The sequence below is a fragment of the Hemibagrus wyckioides genome, linkage group LG08, assembly GCF_019097595.1.
Source record: "Hemibagrus wyckioides isolate EC202008001 linkage group LG08, SWU_Hwy_1.0, whole genome shotgun sequence".
Classification (NCBI taxonomy): domain Eukaryota; kingdom Metazoa; phylum Chordata; class Actinopteri; order Siluriformes; family Bagridae; genus Hemibagrus; species Hemibagrus wyckioides.
In genome coordinates, this window is record NC_080717.1 from 5,099,376 (window position 1) to 5,110,560 (window position 11,185).

At 39.5% G+C, this 11,185-nt stretch overlaps 1 protein-coding gene across 1 annotated transcript; it reads right to left on the reverse strand.

Annotated features, from left to right (window-relative positions):
- Positions 1–78: 78 nt before the first annotated feature.
- ppid (peptidylprolyl isomerase D) lies at positions 79–10,404 on the reverse strand. The gene is made up of 10 exons (XM_058397354.1): positions 10,236–10,404; positions 9,227–9,367; positions 9,010–9,116; positions 8,128–8,316; positions 6,244–6,366; positions 5,359–5,465; positions 5,096–5,240; positions 3,481–3,567; positions 2,043–2,085; positions 79–601 (listed from the first exon to the last, which is right to left on the reverse strand). The coding sequence occupies exons 1-10, from the start codon at positions 10,318–10,320 to the stop codon at positions 513–515; spliced, it is 1,116 nt and encodes a 371-aa protein (XP_058253337.1). The 5' UTR covers positions 10,321–10,404; the 3' UTR covers positions 79–512.
- Positions 10,405–11,185: the final 781 nt, after the last annotated feature.

The window sequence follows — 11,185 nt, forward strand, 5'->3', positions numbered from 1 at the left end:
TACCTCTATGGCCTTGAGGTCTGCACTGTATATAAAGTCAAACTGGTAGAATAAATGAATTTTACCAAACCTCAAGCATCTGTTTTCTTCTCCCTTCTTAAAACACCACGTTTATTGTCAATGTTTACATTACCACAGTGAACTAATTAAGATCATTTAGACTTTGAGTTTAGTCAAATAAATATAATAAAGGCAAAAAGACAACAGAGTCAGTTTTAAAGGTCAGGCCTGCTTTCTGATTAAATAAACATTTTTAACAGTAGTCTATGCAACTGAAAGTCTGACCTACACGTTCACACAGATTCAAGTATTGTATTCTAACTATAATGGATCCTATTCCCATGACACTTCCTTCTGTAAACTGCATATCTTTATCAGGCTGGAGATCTTCGGCTCCGACTGGTTCCCCCCCCTCTGTATTTCCTCGTATAACTACGTTACTGATGGTTGAGCAAAGAGACGTGAGCCGATGTAGATCTGCACGTAGTCGTGGCACGTCGCTGCTGCATCCTTTACGCAAACATTTTGGAGTAGATCTTCTTTTCTCTCTCGTTCTCTTCCTTCACTTTTTGCTTGACCTTCAGCATCTCGTTCGCAATCGCTGTAAGGAATATTAAGTGAATATTGTAAAGAGAGTGGTCATGTTATCATTTAACATACAATATGTGTTGGTTGGCCAATCAGATCACATGTCCAGCACATTCTCTTGATACTCTATATTGCCAAAAAGTTTTGGGACACCACTCCAAATCATTGCATTTAGGGGTTGGGCTCGGCCCCTTAGTTCCAGTGAAAGGAACTCCTAATGCTTCAGGATACCAAGACAATTTGGACAATTTCATGCTCCCAACTTTGTGGGAACAGTTTGGGGATGACCCCTTCCTGTTCCAACATGACCGCACACCAGTGCACAAAGCAAGGTCCATAAAGACATGGATGAGTGAGTTTGGTGTGGAGGAACTTCACAGAGTCCTTACCTCAACCTGATAGAACACCTTGATGGGATGAATTAGAGCAGAGACTGAGAGCCAGACCTTCTTATCCAACATTAGTGCCTGACCTCACAAATGTGCTTCTAAACACACTCCTAAACCTTGTGGAAAGCCTTCAAAGAAGAGTTGAAGCTGTTATAGCTGCAAAGGGCGGGACAACTCCATATTACATTCATGTGCATGTACAGGCAGACGTCACAGTTATGGCCTGCCGCTCAGTTTCCGCTCTATCTTATTCCAAAGGTGTTCTATCGGGTTGAGGTGCAGGCCGGTCAAGTTCCTCCACATCAAACTCACTCATCCATGTCTTTAGTCATGTTGGAACAGGAAGGGGTCATCCCCAAACCGTTCCCACAAAGTTGGGAGCATGAAATTGTCCAAAATGTTTTGGTGTATGAAGCTGAAGCATTAAGAGTTCCTTTCACTGGAACTAAGGGGCCGAGCCCAAGCCCTGAAAAACAACACCTGAATCCAATGATTTGGAGTGTGGGGTGTCCCAAAACTTTTGTCAATATAGCACAAATTGGGACCTCTGGTGTTCAAAGAGTGGCATTACAACACATGCATGCTTAACAGAATGCTGATCCTGCACATTGTCACATTTTTATATATTGAGTGTATAAAAGATGCAGATTTTGAATATGAATATATTAATTTAAATATCTATATCTATAATAAAATATCTACTAAACCTTTAATGCAAAACGCATATAAATGACGATAAAATGTTTTGAACATGGAAAAGGAACAAAACGAGCAACAGAAATGAAGCTGTATAGCAAATGATCGATTTATGATTCATGAGCAAGCTGAATCGAAATCAATCTCTGACTCCCTCGGAGACTCCCAGCTTCATAAATTCCTAACACGTAGCTATAAATAATGAAAGACAGTTGAGGAGTATAATGGGGGATGATGATGAAAGATTAAAATGAGCCACATTGCTGAACCCCATATGAGCTGAATGCTAAAGAAAACACACGGGATGACACGGAGCTGGAATTGTTCTTTGACTGACGTCGAGTATGACATGTTTGTGCTGCATCTTACCTTTGTCGTCTGGTGCAATCTCCTGCGCTTTCTTCAGATCGATCTGTAATTTGATAAGAAGGAAAGATCAACACTCCAGCAAATAGTACGGGTCAAGCGGAGGTACAGCTCTACAGAGATGTATTAAATTGGATGGAGTAAATTGCAGTGCCGTGACTGGGAGTCTGACGTCGCTTTAAAATCTTGACTGTGGATCGAGGATTAACTTCTGAAAAGTGAAACGATTGAGTGCACACATGCGTTCCTCTTGTATTATTTCAAGCCATGAGATAAAAGCACAGTGATTTGATTAAACACACAGCTAAGAGTGCGTTCCCGTACACCGATCAGGCATAACATTATGACCACAAAGAGGTGAAGTGAATAATACTGATCATCTCCTCATCATGGCACCTGTTAGTGGGTGGGATATATTAGAGCAAGTGAACATTTTGTCCTCAAAGTTGATGTTAGAAGCAGGAAAAATGGACAAGCGTAAGGATTTGAGCGAGTTTGATGAAGGGCCAAATTTTTGATGGCTAGACCACTGGATCAGAGCATCTCCAAAACTGTAGCTCTTGAGGTGTCTGCAGTGGTCAGTATCTATCAAAAGTGGTCCAAGGAAGGAACAGTAGTGAACTGGTGACAGGGTCACGGGCGGCCAAGGCTCACTGATGCACGTGGGGAGTGAAGGCTGGACCGTGTGATCCGATCCAACAGACCAGCTACTGTTGCTCAAATTGCTGAAGTTGTTAATGATGGTTCTGATAGAAAGGTGTCAGAATACACAGTGCAGGACGGGTCAGGGCTGTTTTGGCAACAAAAGGGGGACCAACACAATATTAGGCATGTGGTCATAATGTTATGCCTGATCGTTGTGTATGCCATGTTTATTCATTATGGATCAAACCCAGGTGCGATTCTCAAGCCTTCTTAGATTGTAAGGAGATCATTTTCTTTTATTTTTGGTAAATATGAGCTGCTAAACTGAGCCAAATAACAGAGCTGTATCACTTGAGAAAAGCCTTGTGTTGAAATATTTGGACTCAAAACTGTTCAAATGAACCAATATGTTTTGCATCCTTCTCTGGCCAGGATCTTTAAGGTTGACCGGCTCTCACCACTTCTGTGAAATGTTCTCCAAGGAGTTTCATAAGATAGGCTTGTTTTCATCAAATGTCTAAAGAAAATATATTTGATTGTGTGCTATTCGGTCCAACGAAAGTAGACGGTTGGTGGTGGTGCGAGGGAAAAAAACAAAAAAACAAACATTTTACGCTGAAAATCCAATTTATCCCATTTACAGTGAATCCCAGAAGGTGATGAGTGTGTGCATGAGAGTGGGTTTGTGTCACGCCGCAGTGATGTTTACTGAAAATGTTCATGAGCGGCACAGATCTGTTCATTCAAACATCTGAGATATAAAGAGCTCACAGTGCGTGCAAATTATCTTTCGTACCATGGCCTTGCTGAACTCCTTGAGGCCTTGCCAGGCTTGCGCTCTCCTGAACAAAGCCTTAGCATGCGTCGGATTCAGCTCCAGAGCCTGTGAGGAAGAGAGTGAGTAAACATGACTCAGATCATTGTAGATCACTGAAGCTTCTAATTAACCTTCAATTCAACCTTCAGAGCCACGGAAATGTTTTAATTAGATACAGCGAGAAAAAAATCCATCAGCTTTAATGGGCTTTTTCAAAGGTAAATTACTGCTGAACGTGATCAACACATCAGAGCTGGCTAAACCGTGACGCTACGTCGTAGACAAGTCTGCTTTTGAGAAATAAAAACTTTTCTGTCTTTTGAGACATGCTGTCCCTCAAAAACATCTCAAAGGTATCAAAACAAATAGTCAAAAGCATTCAAGAAGACACTTAGCATTGTTATGTAGCAAATTAAAGGGTTCTTTGCTAGCTTGCTAAGTACTGTTTATTTTTAAGCCTATCCAGCTGAAGAAAATCCTGCGGTAAAAATGATTAGCTTTTACAGTTATTAGCCAAGGACATCATCCTCAGAAACCCTGAGATACAGATATGAGTTAGCTAATTAGCCAACTACAATTTCTAGCAAGTTATATTAGTTAAAACATTAGGAATAATCTTTTAACCATATTCTCCAGCTAAATCCTGAGGTAAAAAAAAAATGGACTCAGTAATATAATTTAGCCTGATATGCAATTATTAGGACTTCTTAAAAGCAAAGAAAATGTCATTCAAGTATTATAAAAGGTTTGACCATTAAGCTAAGCTAACTAAGCAGCTATGTTTTCAGCAACTCAAGTAAAAATATATTAGTTTTCCTTGCTAGCTAAGTTTAGTTTTAATTATTAGCCAGCTGTGTGTAAAAATATTAGCTTTGATAGCTGAGTAGAATTTTATCTATTTTAGCCAGCTAGCATGAGGTCCTCAGAAAATCCTGAGGTTAAAATATTAGCTTTGATAGCTGTGTATAATCTATTTTAGCCAGCTAGCATGAGGTCCTCAGAAAATCCTGAGGTTAAAATATTAGCTTTGATAGCTGTGTATAATCTATTTTAGCCAGCTAGCATGAGGTCCTGAGAAAATCCTGAGGTAAGAATATTAGCTTTGATAGCTGTGTAGAATTTTATCTATTTTAGCCACCTAGCATGAGGTCCCTAAGAAATGCTGAGGTAAGAATATTAGCTTTGATAGCTGTGTAGAATTTTATCTATTTTAGCCACCTAGCATGAGGTCCCTAAGAAATGCTGAGGTAAGAATATTAGCTTTGATAGCTGTGTTTAAGTTGCCTTAAAGGTGGTGCACCTTATCTTCTGACGATCATAAACACCACTTATCTCTCCAGCTGTGCCAGATGTGTAACACCTCTACAGCAGGCTGTATCGTTTTGGTACTAATTGTTAAATATTGTCACATGAGTTTACTCCCTCATTACGTGTTAGCAAAAACATTTTAGCGATGTTAGCCTAGTCAATAAAAGCATAAATGTTTGAACTCTTTAAGACCATTAAACTGTTCACTGCTGTGGAATTCCATAACGATCTGAGACTCGACTCTTTTACCCCAGACCCCAGTCTTCCCTCTCTGACTCTTGAGTACCTCGTCGCAGCTCTCGATGGCCTCCTGCCACTGCTGCAGTTTTAGTTTACAGGCTGCGGTGTTGAGGATGCAGCTCAGACCCATGGGCTCCAGCTTTCTCTGTGCGCCGTCATCATCCAGAGTATTGCCACAGAGCTCTAAATACCTGCAGAACAAAAAAATACCCCACATACTTATTTAGGGCAATTAAATTCGTGGGAAAATGGTAGGAGTTCAATGTAATAATAATAATTTTAATCATTCAAGCAGACTTATGCACTCACCTAAGAGCTTTGGAGTACTTATTCATAGCTGCCTGCCAGTTCTGGGCTTTAAAAAAGTTGTTTCCAATATTTTTGATGTCCTCAGCCACAGACAAGACTTTATCAACCTGAAAAATGAATTGTCTCATCATTGGGTGCAGAAAATAATGAAAGAGTTTTATATTTATATTATATTTCTGGCATTTGGCAGATGCCCTTATCCAGAGCGACTTACAAGTTTATCTAATTTATTTATATATATATATATATATATATATATATATATATATATATATATATATATATATATATATATATATATATATATATATATATATATATATATTTTTACAACTGAGCAACTAAGGGTTAAGGGCCTTGCTCAGGGGCCCAGAAGTAGCAGCTTGGTGGACCACAAAGCTACCACATCCTCATATTTGTTATCTCTGATTAAATGAACTGCAAAGACAAATATAGAAAGCTTGTCATCTTTGCAATTATTTCATAGAAATATTATTTGGTACCATGGATTTTCTTTTAATGGGGTCTTACACCACAATTTCTCATGAATTTTCAGTTTTTGGGATAAATCATGAATTAATGAATGTATGCAAATATGTTCTGTGAGTTTGTTTGCAATCCTTCTTGCTTTCTAAGCCTCCTGACTGCATATTATTCTGCCTGTATCATTTCATACTGGATAAATACGACTCGATTCAATCTAATCAGAGTAAAACAAACCTGTGTCCGAGTTCGTAGCACTTTCACTTGTGAAATTGATTTCTGCACGAGTACACCCTAATCACCTCATCAGCTAAAGTGTCATTATATGATGAAGCTGAGAAAACCCCCACACCTTCAAGACCGGATCAGATTTCAGAAGACCTGTGGAAAAGAAACACTTACATCCTTAAAGTCGACATCCGAGTCCTCGGGGAAGTCCGGGTGTGCGTCTCCAGAGCCGTCGTTGGGAGCCACGCCCCAGTCATCACCTGCTTTATGCTCTCCGCAATCAGCAATTACACATGGCTGAGAGAGAGAGAGAGAGAGAGAGAGAGAGAGAGAGAGAAGGAGATGTTAAAATTAGACTGTGTGCCACAGGCAGCTTTCAGCACATTAAACTGCACTGAATCGCATTAAGCGCCCAGTTGCTGTCGAAGCACTCACATGCGATTTGCGATCCTGATTAATGCTCAGACAATTACACTAACCGTTTCTGGATTCAAATCCAATTAAAATGTCCGAGGAGTCGCATTTGAAATATCAAGTATCTTCTTGTGGGACAGCACTCAATACATATTAAAGGACGGATGAGGAAGGAGGGATGTGCTTTGACAAATTTTAATCCATTTCCAGATCACAAAGGAAAACAAGTGCAAGTTTATATATAATTTAAAGAATGCTGTCTAAACACACCCAGTCGAACGCTAGTCCGCTACTGCAGTAGGGCTATCTAAATAAGGTGCAACTGCAGGACCCTAACAGCCATAATGAAGCTTATCTACATCACCCTGACCACAAGTATGGAGCTCTTTTAGTATACGATTAAGCGTTGCAAAAAATATTTCAAGTTAAATACTTTTTCAATACCTTGTTTCAACAAGGCTTTGTGTAAATGTTCACTTTAGAGTAATAAGTAAGTAAATAAAGTAATAAGACTACTAATGGAGCTGAATATGTTGTCGTTCTTTCAGCTGCTCCCTGTTCGGGGTCGCCACAGCGGATCATTTGAGCCACATGTTTTGATTTGGCACAGGTTTTACGCCGGATGACTTCTGGACACAACCCTCCCATTTTATCCGGGCTTGGGACTGCCACTGAGACTTAACTCTTCAGTGACTGGGTTAGCTCCCTGCCGGGAATCAGACCCGGGTCGAGGCAATGACAGCACTGGATACTGTCGCTGGACCACCAGGAGGCTACGCTAATGGAGCTGAAAGTCAAATAATGACTAAACAGTGAAAAAGTGCCCCTTTCACAGGGTGCCATTACTTTTGCCTTTAAATGACTGCAATCCAAACTGAGTGTTATTTAATTAAACAGACTTCTTTCATTACATTGAAATGTTTATTAAATTAGTCCTTCATTTTAAATTTGACCCTGCAATCTGTATATACATTTATAAAACTATATTTGACACAGATCACTCAATGCTCCATCAACGAGTCTCCTTAAACCAGACCAGGCATAACATTATGACCACCTGCCTAATATTGTATTGGTCCTCCTTTTGCTGCCAAAACAGCCCTGACCCGTCCTGCACTGTGTATTCTGACACCTTTCTACCAGAACCAGCATTAACTTCTTCAGCAATCTGAGCAACAGTAGCTCGTCTGCTGGATCGGATCACACGGGCCAGCCTTCACTCCCCACATGTATCAAAGAGCCTTGGCTGCCCATGACCCTAACATCGGTTTACCACTGTTCCTTCCTTGGACCACTTTTGATAGATACTGACCACTGCAGACCGGGAACACCCCGCAAGGGCTGCAGTTTTGGAGATGCTCTGATCCAGTCATCTAGCCATCACAATTTGGCCTTTTGTCAAACTCGCTCAAATCCTTACGCTTGTCCATTTTTCCTGCTTCTAACACATCAACTTTGAGGACAAAATGTTCACTTGCTGCCTAATATATCCCACCCACTAACAGGTGCCATGATGAGGAAATTATCAGTGTTATTCACTTTACTTCTCACTGCTCAGGATGTTATGCCTGATCGGTGTATATGTAAATATACTATGTAGTATGTATAGCACATGGATTAGGTCATGACTCGATGATGCATCACCTTGACTGGATGATCTTCCTCGGTTTCGATTGCTTCCAGCATCTTGACGACGCCCATGCCTTTCAGCACCTGCCCGAACACCACATGCTTGCCGTCCAGGTGAGGTGTGGGCACGGTGGTGATGAAGAACTGCGAGCCGTTGGTGTTGGGCCCAGCATTGGCCATGCTCAACAGGCCCGGTCTGTCATGCTGTGAAAATAAGAAAAATGAGACAAACCTTTATTTATTGGATTTTCCATAAATACATAAATAAATACATAAATAAATAAATACATAAATAAATAAATACATACATAAATAAATAAATAAATAAATAAATAAATAAATAAATAAATAAATAAATAAATACAAAATATTTAATGCTTGAAGTCTATTTACATTTCTTTCGGCAAATTAACATTTACAGATTTAAAATGTACTCTTTTATAACTTACACAGTAATGCATAAAATAAAAAAAGAATAAACTTTTTTTTATTTATATTTATTTAATTGTGGTCTTTTCTGTATGCATCTACAAAACATATTTATAAAAAAAATAAATAAATCATTTATTTTAGCTGCTAGTATTTCAGGAAGTTACTGCCTGCCTATAAATTTAATTAATGCATTTATTTATTTTTAATATTTTTGTATGTGCAATTCCCTTACTGTATGTAAGTTTTTACATAATAAAAATGTAACCAAGAAGAATGAGAAAATGACTAATACAAATTGCATATGCATATAAAATAATTATATAAATAATAATAAATAATAATAATTAATGCATATAAAATAAACTCATTGTAATTATCCAAATTATTAATAATAATTACAAACGTTAACATTCGTAGCTTATAATAAACTGTGATTCGTTGTCCAAGCTCTGTGATGCAGCTCACCTTATAGTGGAAGTTTTCATCCTCGAACTTGTCTCCATAGATGCTCTCTCCTCCCGTACCGTTCTGATTGGAGAAATCTCCTCCCTGCACCATGAACTGCTTGATGACTGGAGCAACAAGAAGAAAACTAAACAAAAAGCTCGGGCGATACGTTTCAGAAGAAAGATGAAGGGACTGTTTCTCTCGAACATTTCCTGAACCCGAAGCCCGTACTTACTGCGGTGAAAAGGACATCCCTTAAAGTGCAGAGGTTTCCCGGTGCTTTTCCCGATTCCCTTCTCGCCGGTGCACAGGGCACGGAAATTCTCTGCAGTCTTAGGGACGACGTCGGCGAAGAGCTCGAACACGATACGGCCAGCTAGAGAGGACAAAGGACAGATAATGACTAGTTGGTCACATTGTTGAAGTATCAGCATTACATGTTAACCGAAATATTTGTTTCCTAGCACTCGTGAGCTCAAATCCTAACCATGCCACTGGTCATGCTGGTCCAAATGGTGATATGGTCAGTCTCCAGTTTTAGAGGGTACCAGGCGACACAGGAAAGTAAGTGAGAACTTGAACTAACTCAATCTACGACATTAAAAGTAACTATAAATGGATAAAAATTGATGAGATATTCCCACGTCTTGTTGTGCAATAGATTTTTGCAAGTTTCATACTTTCTTTAGCAATCTGAACCACAACATCTTAGTTGCTCTGTGTTATTAATAGATCCTGTTATCTGCCCAGTAATAGGTGGGTCCGTGTCCCAAATAGTGCCCTACTCCCTACTCAAGGCAGTGTGTTTTAGAACTATTCCCTACATTGCTAGCGTCTTTTGTACCTACTGCAATGCATTGTGGGAATTTGTGAATGCACTAGATTTCACTTTTCTGGGTTTCTTGGCGGGGGGGGGGGGGGGGGTCACACGTTGATATGCCTCCCTGAGTAGTTCACTAACTAGGGAACTTGTCGTGATTTGGAACACAGCCCTTGTTAAAAGGCAGAGTTGCAGGTGTGCAGTGGAGTTATCATTTTTTGGTTAAACAGCTTGTTCTCCACTGACTAGCTAGGTGTTAAAGGGAGAAGATAAATAATAAATCCAGATAAATATCTGTGTAGTGTGAGGATAAGAAGAAAATCAGGAAGTGTGTGTGTGTGTGTGTGTGTGAGCCGCATGCTAACCGAACAAGGGTCAGTGAAATGAAATAAAAATGAAAGAAAGCTTGATGAAGTCTCTTCACCTTTCTCCCCGCCGATTTCTACATCGAAGAAAGCCCTCGGGTTCTCCTCATTGCCGGGTTTGGACACTGGGATCGGGTTGGACATTTTTTTTATATCTCGTTTTCTTGAAGTTCTCCTCAGCCTCTGAATGAACTGGAAGGTTCTTTTTCCACGAGGAACTTTTGATGAAAATGTCTGTGTGTGGCGCCCTCTAATGTGACGGAGCGGCTGTGTGTGTGTGTGTGTGTGTGTGTGTGTGTGTGTGTGTGTGTGTGTGTGTGTGTGTGTGTGTGCAGTCCTTTATTCATAAAATAAAAATAAATAAATAATAAACCTGCAGATTTTATTTAACTTCCACAGTAACTAGGTTGATCATAAATCATTCAAATTCATCCTCGGGTTTCATCCAAACATCCTGTGGAACTTGCTGGAAAACATTTATAAAATGATTCTCTCAAGCCTTGGTGATCGGCCGCTAATAAACAATAGAGAAAGTAAGAGATCTTTATCATTATAATCAACTTCATTATTTCCTGGATTTTGTATCACCATACTCCCTAAATGTATGGAAATGCAGGAAATGGGACTTCATTAATACATTCATTTGCCTTCACTGCTGACGATGCTGGTCTAACGGTATGCCTTATATGTGGTGAGAAAAATTACAAAAGAATAAAAATCTTATGTAGAGAGACATTTCCAGAACAAACACACGGCATTTACTGAAAAGTACAAAGCTGGAGATGAGCGAAAAAGAGCAATTTCCGAACTGCTGCAGAAAGCTGGGCAGAGCAAACGTACTTCCAAGAAGTGGATCAAGTCTACAAACTCAACTACTGCTGAAAGTTTCTTTTAAAGTATCATTTAATATGCTATTATTTTGCAAAAATACATATTTGTATATTGGACCCTGAATTGATGTAGTTGTGGTTTATATTCAGTCTGGATGGTTGAATGCTGTAGGTGACTG

Coding starts and splice junctions, on each gene's coding strand:
- ppid (XM_058397354.1), bottom strand. CDS start 10,320: ATGTCCAACCCGATCCCAGTGTCCAAACCCGGCAATGAGGAGAACCCG. Junction 9,117..9,226: donor GGGATGTCCTTTTCACCGCA/GTAAGTACGGGC, acceptor TTGTTGCTCCAG/TCATCAAGCAGTTCATGGTG. Junction 8,317..9,009: donor ATGAAAACTTCCACTATAAG/GTGAGCTGCATC, acceptor TTATTTTCACAG/CATGACAGACCGGGCCTGTT.